The 17,333-nt window shown below is 44.2% G+C and overlaps 1 protein-coding gene across 1 annotated transcript; it reads right to left on the reverse strand.

Annotated features, from left to right (window-relative positions):
* Nucleotides 1–2,617: 2,617 nt before the first annotated feature.
* On the reverse strand, nucleotides 2,618–17,290 carry NDUFA8 (NADH:ubiquinone oxidoreductase subunit A8). The gene is made up of 4 exons (XM_004269259.3): nucleotides 17,113–17,290; nucleotides 11,076–11,239; nucleotides 6,919–7,084; nucleotides 2,618–2,936 (listed from the first exon to the last, which is right to left on the reverse strand). Exons 1-4 carry the CDS (start codon nucleotides 17,263–17,265, stop codon nucleotides 2,799–2,801), a joined length of 621 nt encoding a protein of 206 aa, XP_004269307.1. The 5' UTR covers nucleotides 17,266–17,290; the 3' UTR covers nucleotides 2,618–2,798.
* Between the last annotated feature and the right edge of the window lie 43 nt (nucleotides 17,291–17,333).

Here is a 17,333-nt window from a genome sequence, read left to right on the forward strand (position 1 = left end):
GGGGAACAAAACCAGGCCAGGACAGTGACAGTTGAGATAAAAGAGGAAGTAACAGACGTGAAAGGTTATAGAAGGAACTCAACAGGACTTGCTGTGGGACTGGAACACGGAGAGCAGTGCGCGGGAGTCATGGGAGCATCTCATGTTTTGACACTGGAAGGATGGAGACGCCATTCCCTCCGATAGGGAAGACAGGAACAGGCTTGGCAGAGGAAAGGGGGCAGATAACTTTCCTTTGGGAATGTGAGGAGTCAGCCTCATTATTCTTAAGCCAAACCAGCAGGAAGACTTTCTATTATTTGACGCCCTGCTCAGAGATTCTTCGCACCGACTGCTTTCAAATTGTGCTGTGACCTTTTTACCTACTGAAATTGTGAACCCGTCTGGGGTGAGAGATTTTAGGAATTCTGTCTTTACTTAAGACTCTTCAGTCCTAGAAGGCTATGATGTGGTGTGATTCCATCAAGAACACAGGAAAGCCAAAGTGAATTTCTTCGTTCAAGGAATTCAAAGCAAGGAGGAGGCAAGGCAAGAACTTCTGTCCAACTTGGGCAAAAGTTAAAACATCCTAGAGTCGAATTTGAAGCCATTAACAGTTCAAGACTTGTTGCTCTGATTCTAAAGAAGTGAATTAACTTCCAGGGAGGGCCTGGCGCTAGACACTGCAGCCAGATAGATTAATCATAGATCCTGCGCTCAGATACGGTGGTTTATTCCCTCATTACCCAAAGTGTGGTCCCTGGACCAGCAACATCAGCACCAACAACTTACTAGAAATCTCAGATGTCACTCCAGACCTATCGAATTAGAATCTTCATTTAATAAGACCTCAGGTGATGTATATGCGTCGGAACAGAGGAAGACTAAGGGCTTTGGAATCAGGCGTATCTGGGTTTAAATCTCAGCCACTTACCTACTAGCACTTAACCTCTTGGACCTGCTTCAATCAACCAGGGGCCCTAGACCTTGGTTTCCACCTTAGAGCTTTCAAAACCTCCACGGCCTGGCCATAGTGCAGACAAATTACATCAGAATCTCTCCGGGGTAGGATCCCAACATCAGTATTTCAGGGCCTCCCAGTAATTCCAACGTGCAGACAAGGCTGAGAACCACTGATGACTTTGAAGGACAAGGATGCGGCCATTGGAACCAGACGATTTTCATTTGTATCCCACATCCACTATTTCATATAGGAAGAAGGAATGGGGCTTCTTAACCTCTCCCTAGGCGTTAGCTCCTCCACCTGTGAAATGACATATCAGAAACTCTTTCAAAGGGCTCTGAGCATTGAAGGAGTTGACACATGTAAAGCACTGGGCACAAGGCACAGGGCTCAATGAATATTTGTTATTACTGATGCAAGTCCCAGCTTCCTTTGCAGAAAGAACCTAGGAAGCAACACATAGTCTGAGGTTATCATAAGAACAAATCTGCAGGCCTGCTTGTACTTTCCCCACCAGGGATGACTTCCAATGACTGGGCCCGCAAGGGGTTAACGGGTGTTGCCTTAGCTGTTTTAAAAATTTAAGAATCTGTTCTTTTTCTTCTGAAATTGGAGAATAAGGCAACGGTGGCTGGCAAGCTTTTGCAGACGAGTAAGGTTTAGCCAAAATGCTCCCAAATGAGGGGTCAGAACTGGGTGGGGGGCAAGGCGCATCTTCCAATGCTTTGTGTTCTGTCCTAACACTTTGGGCAACAGACTAATGCCTCACTGCAATCTCCCCACTTCGAGTATCTAGGAGTTGGAAAGGCCTTTATAAAGACTCCATACAACTCTGCTTTCCAGGGCTCTGCAAATGGGAAAGCAAGGCCCAGGGAGCTGAGACTTACGCAGGGTCATATGCAATATAAGGCCACGACCAGAAGGTGTAAAGTGACCCCCAGTCAGATGGAGAGGAAATAGCCTAGTAGTGAAAAAGGAATTGAATGAAAGGGAAAAGAAAGACATAACAGTGCTTTGAACCAAAGAGCTTTATAAATACTTGTGGCTTTAACCTGCCCAGGAGGTAGATAAGCACGTTCCCTTTAGTTTGTCCTCAAATTCAACCTCTCACAAGAGGTTAAGAAACACACCCAAGGCTGGAACTGACACTCAGACCTCCCGACTTCCTGGCTTTGGAGCTGGGAGCTCAGCCTCCAACTCCCTTGTCTATCAGGAAAAACATCTGGGTTATAATGCTTGAGGATGGGATATCAAGGGGAAGTGGTGGAAGTTTGGTTCTTTAAGGAACTTTGAGCGCGACTGCAGAAGACCACGCCAGGAGCCCCGCCCACGGCCTGAGTCACGAGGCTCGTGTTTCTGTACTTCTCCTATCCTGGATGCTTCCCTTGTGCGACCTTCAGGGAACTCTGTTTGTCAGAGAGGTTGGATGGGAAGAAAGAAAGTTGAGACTTCAAAATGTGTGAACCCACACTGGCCCCGAGGCGCCGTCGCAGGCAACAAAGGCTTTCCTTTACACAGCCATTTGTCTGTGATCCCACACGGCTCCCCTGCCACGCTGGCAAATGCCTACTTGAAGCAAAGAGAAAGGAACAGGCAGGACCACAAGCAGAAAAAGCAAGGGGAAGTCATCTTTAAAGGCCAAAAGGTTATATAAAACATAATAAAATACAACTGTTTCCTTTAAAATTTTTAATGGGCAGGAAACGGTATAGAATAACTGCCAAGTCACATAAATTAATGTTTTTGTGAATGTTTGTGATTCTGGAAAGAGCCCTCTATCGGTTGACGAAACTACAGGAGAGTTTTCATCACCGCTGCCTGGGTGCATGACTGGGTGTGGGCCACGGACCCATCTTCACATGGTCCAGAAAAAGAGGCGGCTGCCATGTCTGGCGGGCTTCAGATCTCCTTCCGTCTCAGGGCTGGGCTCTGGCCTTGCTCTTGAGTCATAGGGATTCTCTGGTAAAGGCCGATCTGTTTTCACTTTGGTGACCTGCAGCGGGTAAAAGAGGAGAAGCAGAGCTGAGGGGCAGGTGGAGAAGCTGTGAGCATGAACCCACCTCCTGGGGTCTCCTCTCCGCCCTGGCTGCCTCAGTCACTCCCCATCCATAGAGCCCTAGCAAATCACACTTACCCTGAATAAACATCGAAGAAGGCCTACTTTGTGTCATTCCACATGGAAGAAGTTAGGGGTACGGAAGAGAGCACGATTCACACTGTCCTCAGTGAAGGAGTCAGCCCGGAAAAGCACCCAGGCCTTCCTAAGCGGGTCACGGTGACCGAGAGACGAATGAGCGCTAGGACAGCAAGGCCTCCTCCACACGGCCACGGTCCTCGGCCTGGCTCTGAGGGGGCAACGTTTACTTTCCTCTTGAAGGGTGAGCAGGAGCCAACCAGGAAGATTGGAGAGGAAAAGACCTTCCAGGAAGCCCACAGTGCACACCGAGACAGGGGCGCGGCCTTGGGGCAGCCGAAGCACGGGCCGCGCGCAGAGCGCAGGGAGAGGCGGCCCCTCACCAAGCACGTCCTGTTGTTAGACGTGACGCCAAGCGCGTTACTCCAGTTCACTCTCACACTCCTCGGAGGTCAACCTGCAGGTTCACTGGGACCCCCCCAGCTAACGGTGGATGGACCTGAAGTGAGATCTGCCTGCTCCGAAGCCCGTGCTCTCAAAGAATGCTCGACACTGAGATATGGAAGCCAGGTGATGAACGACACACAAAGATGCTTGAATTTTAACCCAAGGGCAACAGGTGCCACTGGAGCAGGGAAGTAACTTACTCACATCTGCAGGCCAGGCCGGAAGGAGCAGAAGCTAGACGGGGGCGCTGAGCCAATGGGCCAGGCGAGAGAGGGAGCCAACTGGGGTCCCGGGGAGAGAGGAGGATGGCGTTTTACACCCACTGAAACCCACAGAAGTCTCCATCAGAAACCCAGCAGAAATTGTTCTCATTTTAAAGGTGAGGAAACAGGCCCAGAGAGGCAGAAAGACAGAAGGCCGTGGTTATCAGTAGTCTTGTTATCTGGTGGCCTCCTAAGCCACTCCACATACTGTGACCAGATCAGTCTTCCCAGATGTACAAATTCAAACACCATCTATTGTGAACAGAGCTTTCATGGACACAATCACATAATTCTTATTATAACCACCCTCTGAGGCATAATTGTCTCGAGTTCACGGAAGAGGAGCAGAGATGGCTGGCTTGTCTAAGATCAAGACACAGCAAATGTCAGGAGTTGGAGCTGGAACCCCAGTCTTCTGACTACAAGTCCAGAATAGTTTTTTATTTGCTTTTAAAACAGTTTTCTCATCTCTCTGCTATAATTAGAGATCACTAATGGTTCCTTACTGCTTGACAGAGTATTCCAAATGCCTCCAGCTGGCATCTGAAGCTCCTTTAAGGAATTCAAGATGTCTATGCAATAAATCTAGAAAAAATAAAAGGACCCCTTTAAAGGACAAATTACTGGGGAAAGGACAATAAAGCAACTTCCTCTTCTGCACCACACTCAAAACAGAAAAGGAGCAGAAGCATGTGGTCAAACTAATTACTAGGTGAATGACCTTGGGCACCTGACTTAACCTTCAATTTCCTATCTGTAAAACGGAGCTAGTAGTAGCTCCTAGGGTTATTAGAGTAATATACATGAAGCACCTGATGTATGGAACAGGTGCTCCATTAATTATTTTCAATATTAATATTATTAGGACAATGGAATTATGGGTGAGAGAGAGCAATCCTGCCTAGGAGAGCCAGAAACTTCAAAGACAGACCTGACACCTGAGCTGAGACTGGACGAGTGAGTATGAATTCACTGGGGGCAAACAGGAGGGAAGGGCAAGCCAGTGGAACCAGAATGCACAAGTGAATGACGCTAAAATGGAGGCTTTGTGCAGCCAATTATGACCGTTCTTAGAAAGAGACCGAATACTGAACTTAGGTATAACTAAAGCTGAGAATCCTCTTAAAGAAATACACTTTTGAAGAGAGTTCAGATAACAGTACGTTTTCCTTTTATAGGTTTTTAAAAATGTTATTATGAAGATTCAGGAATAAAAGTGCTTTCTTAACAACATGATTCGTAAATTCTCCTTTCGTGAGACAGAAATGAGAAACGGTAGTTTTCTCGATTCTATGTAAAAGTTCCACCACTTTCCAGCTTAGAATTACCAACTATTGAAAATAATCTGTTCATCTGGAATTAAAATATACACACTACTATATATATAAAATAAATAACCAACAAGGACCTACTGTATAGCACAAGGAACTATACTCAGTATCTTGTAATAACCTATAATGAAGTGAATGTAAAAAATATATATATATATGTGTATATATATACACATATATATATCTGTGAATCACTTTACTGTACACCTGAAAGTAACACAACATTGTAAATCAACTATATTTCAATAATTTTTTTTTTTTTTTTTTGCGGTACGTGGGCCTCTCCCTGTTGTGGCCTCTCCCGTTGTGGAGCACAGGCTCCAGACGCGCAGGCTCAGCGGCCATGGCTCACGGGCCTAGCCGCTCCTCGGCACGCGGGATCTCCCAGACCGGGGCACGAACCTGTGTCCCCTGCATTGGCAGGCGGACTCTCAACCACTGCGCCACCAGGGAAGCCCAATAAAAATTTATTTTAAATAAAAATAAATAAAATAATTTGTTTGGTGCAGCAAAGAAGATATCCGATGTAAAGATATGCCAGATACACACACAAAAAAATTGCTTAACCATTCCTCTACTTATGGCAACAAGCTTAAGAACCAACTATCCACAGATGCCACACACAAAGGGAGGGAACGAGCATTAACTGTGGACCTATGTGCCAGGTGCTATGCTGGGGATTCACACAGGCTCCGTAGCTTAATCCTCACAGAAAAACAGGGATTAAGACTGGTCCCATCTTATAAATGGGGTAGGATAGGAAATGTTAAGAAATTTGCTCAAGGACCCACAGCAATTACGTCAGGAAACTACCATTCAAATCCACTCTCAGTCTCCATTCAAACCAGAGTTCTTCCCTCCATGCCTTGCTACTATGCTTCCCAGAGGGCATGGAGGGTGACAGTGCTTAAGAAGCCAGGGATGGGTCAGATCACAAAGGGCTGTGGCATGTCAGGATATGGAGGGGATGCTTTGTTTTGCAAGCAAATAGGAGTCCCCTTGAAAAGTTGTTTTTTTTTTTTAAAGGAAAGTGATATTTGACTTATTTTCCACACAGATCACGCCTATAGTGATCCATCCTCCCCTCCCAGAAATGCATGTAGCCCAGTTAAGAACTCCTGTCCAGGAAGTGGGGGACAGTGAGAGGATTCAAAACAATACTCCAGGAGATGCTACAGGAATTGAGGACTGGATAAAGGAAGAAAGAGTGCAAAGTGAAGAAAAAAGACATTCAGGTTTCTCCCTCTGAGGGTTCAACAGATGGTGGTGTCACAACTGAGACAGGAAATATGGGAGAAAGAACAGAAAAACAAGCTTTTTAAACTATAGGCATTACTTTTTTTTTTTTTTTTAATCTCAGGTATGTTCCTGAAAAATGTGGCATCACCTCAAACCTATTTCCCCACAATAAACTCAATGTTTTCAACTGACGGTGCCCCTAACATCTTGTTTATCCTCATCTACTCCCTTCTGTTCTTGAGTTAGCTAATTAATCCAAAACTAATCTGCACATGCTGGGCGAGCTATTTAAAGGAACACTTCTATTAAATAAACTCCCTCTGGACTGTGTATAACCACTCCCTAATGAAGCTGACTGGTCAGTCTGGATTTCTCACATCAGATCTGTACTCACAGAAGACCCATTCCGGACCACCCCCTGCCTTTCCCCACCCTTAGCGAGTGTGTGTGTGAGAGAGAGAGAGAGAGAGAGAGAGAGAGAGAGAGAGAGAGAGAGAGAGAGAGAGGGAGGGAGGGAGGGAGGGAGGGAGGGAGGGAGAGAGCAGCAGGAAACTGTGTTACCTTTGACAGCTCCCCCAGGTCGGGTCGCACCCAGCCCAGTTTGTCCAACACACACTCGTCAAACTTCGCCTGCTGTTTGCGACACCGACGAAATAACTGCAAGCCGGAGTAATCGATGCAGGTCCAGTATTCTGTAAAAGGCTCCGAACAGTGCTGCTTTATCTGCCTGGAAAAGAGGGCTTGATCAGGGGCAGCTCTTTGCAAAACGATGAAAAACAAAAAAGTGGGGAAAAATTTGGTGCAGACCTCATACACACAGCCTTGCTTTTTGAAAGGTACGGGAGTACGCTTACCTCACTTACAAGACCACTTGGAGAGCCTCAGGCTGAGAAACAATATGTAAAAAAAGATTTCTGAGGAATAAGACCTAATTTCTTTGTGTAGCAAAAACAAATGAATAGAAATGTCAAAAGACTGTGGTCTAAGGCGTATATATTTCACTTAGAACTCCTCACTTGGGACCTATTTATTCTTCTTAGATCCAATCTAAAGATTACCCACTTCGCAAATTTAGAAGAGAAGGAGGCGCACTCAGAGATGGGCATGCTGACAGAAGTCAGAGGTGACAGACATTGACAAAGGAGGAGACACGACTATAAAAAGCAAATTCACAAACTAACAAGGATCTTCTGATCCTGGGGTCGATCAGCATAGAGGCAACCTGCCCTACACGCCTCCAAAGCTCAAAAGACTTCATTCTATTCAGGCACTGAACAAAAACAGAGATTAATCCTTGTCATTAGGAAGAAAGTTAAATTATATTTGCTCTCTGTTAAGAAGCAACATAGCATATAATTCATTTTGTGGTAACCAGAAATGGCTGAAGAAAAACTAACTTTTGTGTATAAAAGGGATAAGCCTCCATTATTTTGCGAAATTCCCCTTCTCTCACCATTCAGCTTTGCTAGTAATCAAATAAATGCAAAGTCAAACGAGAATAAAATACTGTTATTTTATGTTAAAGCCATATTTGAGGCAGTGGAAGAAGTGTGGAGCACCTCCTTCCCCCGGTGGAATAATAATGAAGTATTTGCTTGTCACACTCCAAGAATCTAGCTACACTCAACACAGGAATCGTATTTAACACGTCTCGGGAAGAACCTCGGAGGTGGCCGAAGGAAATACGTAAAGAAAAACTGGCTTTCCATTCCTGCTCGGTTCCCCTCCTGGGAGGCAACCAAGGGGCACCAGTTTCTTATTACCTTGGCAGGTATTTTTTTTTGCGGTACGCGGGCCTCTCACTGTTGTGACCTCTCCCGTTGCGGAGCACAGGCTCCGGACGGACACGCAGGCTCAGCGGCCATGGTTCACGGGCCCAGCCGCTCCGCGGCATGTGGGATCTTCCCAGACTGGGGCACGAACCCGCGTCCCCTGCAACGGCAGGTGGACTCTCCACCACTGCGCCACCAGGGAAGCCCCCTTTGCAGGTATTTTGAGTATAGCCTTGGGGGTGATGGGATGTGTTAAGAGGAAGGAAGAAGGAATGTCAAAGCCTCGGGAGCTTTTCTGGGTTACCTCTAGCCTCAACGACCTGCATTTCTACGGTACACAAAACTGCACCCCCCTAGCTTCGACTTAAGAATCGCGATGGTGGTGAGCAACCGTGTCCAGTTGGAGTTTTGGACTCCTCCAATATGCTGCAGCGGAAGAAAGGCTGCAAACCATCACTCTGGTACTTAGGTCTATGTTCTGGGCTCTGTTACCCTGGCACCCACACTAATAGACAATTACCTACTAGTGCTTACAGCAAGCTAGTTCAGCACCTCAGGAGCTTGTGAAATCCAAACATTTCCCACTTAAACATGCTCCCTCTGAGTCAAAGGAAAAATACTTTGCCAAAGTTCTCTTCGAAAATAAAAAAATTTTAAAGGAACACACATTCCACCTTATTAGCAATCAAATCAATGCAAATTCAAGCAAGAGTAAAACACCACTTTGTACCTATCAAGTATTTAAATAATATGCAATGCTGGAGACGGATACCAGGATACAGGCTGAGGACAGCATAAACTGACCCAACTTCCAACTGTAATTCAAGAGCCATAAATCATGTTCAAAGCCTTTTAAAGAATAATCTCACTGCTGGGAAATTTATGCCAAGGAATTAATTATAAAATGAAAATGATCTCTACACAAATGTAATCACTGCAGATTTATCCAAAACAATCAATAATGATGTTTAATAACAAAATTATGGCTGGTTTATCTACTGATGGAATATTACACAGCCATGAAAAATGATGATCATGAAGACAGAGCAACTTGAAAGAATGTTTCCAATAGTTTCAAGTGAAAAAATGAATTTTCAAATGTACACACACCATGACTTTAAGCACAAAAATATCTCTACGTGTGGACAAAGACAGCAGAAGCAAGAAAGAAGGAAAGCAGCTATTGTGTGAAGCAATTTTTTTTTCCTCTAGCGTCATTGTAAGGTTTTGCCTAGCCAGCAGTCATTCTCTATTCTTCTGGAACATCCTTCAAATTTTCCTTTGGGGAACAACCCCTCCCTATCGCTCGGCAATGTGATTTAGATGAATCTAAGTCTACTCCCCACTTTAGGCCTGACCACTCACAGCATTTTATCTCCTGAAACACAACTGATTCAAAGATATGCACATGAAGTTGACCAGCCAGGCCAATGAGACTCAGTCCAGGGACCACTGCTCATGCTACTGGGTGGCACTCTTTGTCTGGGTCTGCTAAGCAAGGAGCACAGCAGCTTGGACTGGCTGGTGGCCATTGCTGCTAAAGCAAGGAGAGGGTCTCTTTGAAAATGAATTTGACAGAGAAAGCAGGACTAAGAAACTGGCGGTGGGGGATAAGAGGTGAAGCCAAAAGATACCAAGTAGGTGTGAAATTATTTAAGCCCTTGAATCCAGTCCTGCCAGTCCTATTTCTGGACTTTACAGTGACATGAGCCAATTCCCTCTGAGTTGAGTTTCTGTCCTTTTTAATAGAGTTCTGACTAATGTGGTTAAAACATTTTTCCACAATTATAATTTGGATTTTTTTTACTTATATCAAGTACAGTGGCCTACCTCAACACTTGACTCTGAACACCTTTCCTTTCCATCATAACTGTGTGTTCTGTAGTAATGATAATGATAACAATCTAGTAAATGCCTATAAGCAAGCCCTGTGCTAAGCTGTTTTTATGTGCCTTTTCAAATTTCTCACAACAATCTTATGATAGGTATTACTCTACAATTTGGAAGTTGGGGTTCATGGAGATTAAAGAACTTGCCACTATTTACAATAGCCAAGACATGGAAGTGACCTAAATGTCCATTGACAGAGGAATGAATAAGGAAGATGTGGTCTACACACACACACACACACACACACACACACACACACACACACACACAATAGAATAGTACTCAGCCATAAAAAAGAATAAACTAATGCCATTTGCAGCTACATGGATGGACCTAGAGATTATCATACTGAGTAAGTCAGGAAGAGAAAGACAAATACCATATGATATCACTTATATGTAGAATCTAAAATATGACACAAATGAGCTTATCTACAAAATAGAAACAGACTCACAGATATAGAGAACCAACTTATAGTTGCCAAGCGGGATGGGGGAGGGAAAGATTGGGAGTTTGGGATTAGCAGATGCAAACTATTATATATAGAATGTATAAACAACAAGGTCCTACTGTATAGCACAGGGAACTATATTTAATATCATGTGATAAACCATAATGGAAAAGAATATGAAAAAGAATATATATGTGTATAACTGAATCACTTTGCTGTACAGCAGAAATTAACACATTGTAATTTTATTTATTTATTTATTTATTTAGGCCACATGGCATGTGGGATCTTAGCTTCCCGACCAGGGATGGAACTCATGCCCCCTGCATTGGAAGCATGGAGTCTTAACCCCTGGACCGCCAGGGAAGTCCCAACACAACACTGTATATCAACTATACTTTAAAAAAAAAAAAAAGTGCCAAGTAATAAAGAACAAAAAGAACTCTCCTTTATTGTGTGCTCTACTTTGGTCTAGGTGACTGCAAAGCCTTCCATTCCCTACTAAAATTAGTAAACTTATCCTTCCATTTAATTAGCTGGATGTTCACCGAGATACATATACCTTGATGTTGCAACCAGCGGGCACTGACGTGAAAAGATCTTACCTAAAGAAGTCCAGGGCACACTGGTTGACAAGCTTGCTTTCCTCTAAACACCGCCTCGGGTCCTTCTCTTCCCACCGGCAGAGCATGAACTCCTTGTTGGGCTTATCGCACTGAGCTCCGTAGTGATGGGCCGCAGCTTTCAGCACAGAAGAACTGACTTTCACCTGGGGAGAGGAACAGAGGAGAAGGACCAGATTTGTACCAGGACACCACTTCTTTAACCTCACCTCATGCTGGTCAAGATAGAGGGAACATGAAGGTAGCCCTGTTCTGACTTTGCCAAGAACACTAAAGACAGGGGACTCTGTAATAATCCCTTATGATCTATGGTGCTTCAGAGATCACAGAGCTCTTTCACATGTATGATTTTCCACACCTTCGTAATAATCTCATCAGGCTGATATTACCATCCCCATCCCCATTTTAGACATAAGGAAATGGCAGCCCGAATGGAATCCTTAGATCTTTATGAGAGAGAAAGTGGAGCTCTGAAGGAAGATGGAGGCTTCTGGGATGTACGGGGAGGAACCAACCCTGAGGAGCACTGACAAGTCTCCTCTCCAGGAATAAAAGTAACAGTGGAGGATATATAAGATTCCCAGAAGATGACAGACTCACAGAAGATTAGAGACTGGAAGGGATGAGTAAGAGCATCTAGCTTAGCAAGTTATTATTAATAATAAAGAACCAAATCTGTGAACTTTTTAAAATTATAGAGTATATCCAAGGCAGCCATCCCTACGACAGTGTCAGTCTCACTCACTTGCACCCCAGCACATTTTCTTGAGAAGCACAGTGTAGCTACAGCCAGCTCACGGTACAGTCCAGAGCCTGTCTAGCAGCTGCTGCAGCAGGGGTCCTGCTAGCCTCTTTTCTGTACCACCTCTTCCTGTGCCGATACCACAATGTTTGAATTACTGTTCGTTGTCTGGGAAGACCATCCTCCTCACTATTCATCCTTTTCAAAACCGTTCTGGCTGTTCTTACAGATGAACACCCTTGCTCCAATAATTCCCATTGGAATTGTACTAAGTCTAGTTATACAACAAATTAGAAAGGAAAGGGCACCGTTACACTATTGGGTCTCTGCTCACATTTTATCTCAGCCTTTCCCTAATCATCTTAGATAAGCTAGCACCAGTGGTCACTCTATCTGTGACCACTGGAACGTAAGCTCCAAGAGGGTAGGCATTTTGGGTTTTTTTGTTTGTTTGTTTGTTTTTTCGGTACGCGGGCCTCTCACTGTTGTGGCCTCTCGCGTTGCGGAGCTCCGGACGCGCAGGCTCAGCGGCCATGGCTCACGGGCCCAGCCGCTCCGCGGCATGTGGGATCTTCCCGGACCGGGGCATGAACCCGTGTCCCCTGCATCGGCAGGCGGACTCTCAACCACTGCGCCACCAGGGAAGCCCTGGCATTTTGTTTTTAACAGAGGTCGACTACTGTAAAGATGTCCGTTCTCCCTAAGTTAAACTAATTAAGGTGGTGTTTACCATGGTCCCCCAAGCACCCAAAACAGCACCCCAGCACAAGTAGCTGTCAAGCACTCACTCTGTGCCAGCAGCAGGGGAGGTAACAGTTACAAGAGAGTTAAGAATACATGAATGATGCCTTCTCATCCAGAACACAGTATGTCTCTCCATTTATTTAGCTCATTCTCACTTTCTTTGGTCAAAATTACAGTTTCCTTCATACAGGAAACTTGCATATTTCTTGTTTATTCCTCAGTATTCTCACATTTTGGATACTATCTAAATGGGACATTTTTCCCTTAGATTTTCAAGTTGCTTACTGCTTGTTTTTACACTGTATCTTCTCTGTAACCATAGTCTACTGAACTCTTGTCAGTTCTAATAGGAAACTCAAGAGGATTAAGAGAAAAGCTTCCATTTACAAATAAAAACTGCCTCCTTTCCTCTCTGACACTTATATCTTTTCTTCCTTCTTCTTCTCTTTCCCTGTGTTAATGCTCTGACCAAAACTTCCCAGGATGATACAGACAAACTGCAATGGCAGTAGGCGTCCTTGCCTTGTTCTAAACTTTAAAGCAGTTTGGTATGATATTGGCTGTTGGTGTCTGGGATATACTTGTTGGACGTTCCTCATTAGGGAAGTTTCTTTCTAACCATAAATGGCTTTGTTGCACTGTTGTTTCCTCCACCAGGAAAGACTGAAATTTTCAGGTTTCTTTTTCATTAATCTATAAATGTAATGTAGAGTATTAACAGATTTTCTAAAACTGACCCATTGTACCTAGAATACAATCTAGTTTGTCCTAGTGCATTATGCCTTAAGATACCCCTGGATTTGATCTGCAAATATGTATTAAGAACTTTTACATGAGAATAATTTTATAATTATTATTTTTATAACAATAAAAATTTTATAATTTCATTTTTCAGGAATTTCACACAGCTTAGGTTAAATTATTAATATTTTTAATAAGATAAAAGGCAAGGAAAGATGAAGAGATAATTCATCTACACACTATAGGAAGAGAAGAATAAAGTTATGACTATGACTACTACTATTACAACTGTTCCAATTATCAAAGCAAAGGTAAATTTAGGATGTAAGTGAAATTTGCCATGACAATTCTAATATGCTCATTTAAAAATCTGTAAAAGTTTGTATTCGAGTTTTTGATAATAGTTTACTTACGCTAATTGAGTGGTACACGTTTGCTTTGCTATATTACCTGTGAAGAGCTGGGAGACTGAAAGATCAAGACGCAAACTTTTTTTAAAGCTTAATATACTTAAAAAATTAAGTTAGCTGCATTTATTTCCTTGTCAAATGTCTTAAAACATCTTTAAATGGCTGATTTAATTACTCCGATGCCTTCACAGCTATCACGCCCCCAAAAGCCTATGGCTTTCTTTGCTTTACTTCCCCACAAGTGTAGAGGTCTTATTCCAATCTAGGTTATGCCCATGTTGTTGAGCACATAAAACACGCGCCCTGTCACAGGGAAATCAAGGCTGAGAACCACTCACTTAATTTATTTCCTAAGGAAAAGGAGCAATGTGCTCGAGATGGCGCAGCAAGTCAGTGGCAAGTGCAGAACTAGCACCAGAAAGTGTGACCTCCAATCAGGCCTCTCCCCATTGCATCACTGAGGAGGCAAAGAACTTCAGATGTCACTACCACCCCTCACCTGCTTCTTCACTAATACTGACAAGTTCCAACAGAAGCCACAGCCTTTCACAGCTGCTTACTGTGAATACCCTCTCAGATTCATTCAGCTCCCTTTGTCTCAAAGAACACAGAATTTCAATGCCCTTCCTCATCTGTCCTCATAACAGCCTCACTGCACAGCAGGTTTAGATGGTCTGCAGGTGCGGAAACAGAGGCAGAAAAAGTCCCACGATCTACGAGCAGTCTTCTAGTCCTGTTCTCTCTTCCTTAAACCAGATCTGCACCTTTTTTTTTTGTAGTACTTAATTTATACTAGGTTTTGTATTTTGCTTAATTTATGTAAAATGGGGGATGATAGTACTTAGTTGATAGAACTGTTGTCAGGGTTAACACACATTAAAAGATACGAAGAACAGTGCCTAGCACATAGAAGCACATCATAAATATTGGCCATTATTTTTACTCAAAATCGTTAATGTGTACAAGGATTTTCCTGCCCAAAGCTTCTGACTATTTTTCCATAGGCATGTGTCATATAACTCGAAGGTCAATGAGGTCCAAAATGGGTTTAACTTGCTTCTCAAACCCACTCCTTCTGGCTTCCCCAGTTCTGTCAAGTTGCAAATCTGACACCGATTCCTCAACCTTTGCTGCCTGTGATATCTAAGTCATTGCTAAGTCGGATCAATTCTAGATAAATGCATTCTTTCCTCTCTGTAAGCACAGTCACCAATCATGCTGGGGTCAATAATATCTTCCTCAGTTATTGGTTTCCTGCTTTTCTTATTCCTCTCTTCCAACCATTCTTCACAGAGCTGCTGTCCTAAAAGACAATTCTTATTTTACTCTGTTATTAAAACAAATTAGCAACAAAACCCTTGAAGGATTCAGGCTTAACAGCAGAATAAGGCCTAAGTTTCTACTTAAGTATTCAAACCCTTTGGATCCCAACTATCCTTCCGGCCTTCTCACCCACCAGACTTTAAAAAGGTACTGGCTGTCCTCTAGGACACTGAACTCACTTTCCTGGAACCCATTTTTGGCCTCACCTGCTTACCTTTGCTCAGATCCTGCTTTGTTTAGAAAGTTCTTCTCTCCATCTCTGCCTGTAAATGCCATTCTTCAAATGGCATTTAGCCAAGTCTTACATTATACCCAAGAAGTGCTTTCTCTGTTCCCTTCATAGCCTCAGAGAACTTACAAATAAAATAACTGTGTCTGCAAATGGGAAAAGTGACTCATCAAGGTAACCGAATAGTTAGGCCTAGAATTTAGATACAACTTCAAATCCTACCCTCTTTTCTTAAACCATGTCTGCCCCTCTTCTGTAGCATTTAATCATACTTGGTTTTGTAGTTTAGCTATTTATGTAATTATCTGCTCCTCAATTCAACTGTGGGAACTCTAAAGGCAAATTTATTCCAGAAATAGAACACGTGCAAGAACAGAACCTCGGATGGCTGCTGAACCAAATTAAAGCGCCAGTGAAAAACACAGCAGCTCAAAGTCTTAACCCAGCTTCACAGTCGGGCAAGAACAAACTGTCTGTTGGCAGTACCCACACGTCCCCACCCCCAACTTTTGGTACATGTCACTTTATTATAATAGTTAAAATAATATAATAATAGTTGCCATTCTCACAGGCATATAAGATGAAGTGAAATAATGCAGGTAAAACACTTAACACAGGGCCTGGGATATAATTTTTGGCATGTAATTTTTCATCTTCCCCTCCCTCTCCTCCAGTGTAGCCTCGTTATCCAGTCCTGTCCTGGCACTTTTTTTGCCTTAAAATCTTCCACCTCTCCCCACCACCTCACTTACAGGATGAAGTCCAAACTGCTCAGTCTGGCCTTGTGAAAGTCGCTTCCAGCCCTGCCTCAGCCCAAGGTACCTCTCCCGGCTCAGCAACTGTTGCTTTCCACCAACAAGAGTCATGTCAAAAAGCAAAACACATAATACAGAAGGTTCTGCTAAGCCTTCTCGCTCTTTTGAGCTTTTGCCCATAATATGGTAGTTTAAAAGCATGGGTTTTAAAATCAGACCTGGGTTCACATGCCAGCTTTACCATGTGACCTTGGGCAAGTCACTTCTCTCAGGACCTGTTTCCTTATCTGTAACATGGAGAGATCGATTATACCCTTCCTTACAGTGTTGCTGGAAGGACCCTAGGAATTAATGTCTGTAATTAGCAACCTGCCTGACATCTAGAAAAGGCCTGATCATGTCTGCTGTAATTAGTATTATCGGTCTTCACTTCTCATAGCACTAACTACACTGTACTGTAATTGCCTCTTTATGTTTCTGTCTCCCTATTAGATTATAAACTCTATGAGGACAGGGACTCTCTCTCTCATTTTCCAGTGTATGGGTAATTATTCAAATGAGAGCTCTTGAATAAATGAATGCTTTAAATGTCCTATTACCAAACACTTTCCCAGGTTGTTAGCAAACTGACTCTCCAATATCATCTCCTTTTTCTGCGGCTTCCTAGCTCCACTCCAATGCACTCTGCACCGACGATGCTACTTTAAGGTGACTCTCTCTCCCTCGACTGGAGCACCCGGGGTTGTACACTCACTTCGCAAGGAGGTTTGAGTATTAAGTGACATGAAGTAAGTAAAGTGACCCTGGTTGGTGCTTGATAAAAAGTACTATTATTCACGTAAAGGAGACGCAGGTTGCTGCGGGGAAGGGGAGGAGAGTTCTCGAGCTACTTAGGGATGGGTCTCCCCGAGCTGACCAGGAGGCCTCCGAGGGTCAACCTGTGTAAGTGTTGGGGGCATGGGGTGGGGATGGGGGATCCGGGGCCCAGGGTCCGCGGAGTGCAAGCAGGGCTGGGCCCAGGCCCGGGAAGCTGTAGCCCTGTGCCCCGCTTGCCTATCCTCCGGACGAGCCTCACCTCCTGCACTTTCAGGTCCTCCAGAGTGGGCAGCTCCACTATCCCGGGCATGACGGCGGTAGCCCCGACCCCGAGGAGGTGCCCGCTGCCGCGTCGCCCACGTCTCCTTGAACTCCCCTTCCGACTGCCGTGGGCCACGTAGCGTCTGCGCATGCGCAGCGGCGGCACGCAGGCGCACTGCTCTGCCCAACAGCGAGCCACGGAGCATGCGCAGAGCCAGG

Source organism: Orcinus orca, chromosome 6 (assembly GCF_937001465.1).
Source record: "Orcinus orca chromosome 6, mOrcOrc1.1, whole genome shotgun sequence".
Classification (NCBI taxonomy): Eukaryota; Metazoa; Chordata; class Mammalia; order Artiodactyla; family Delphinidae; genus Orcinus; species Orcinus orca.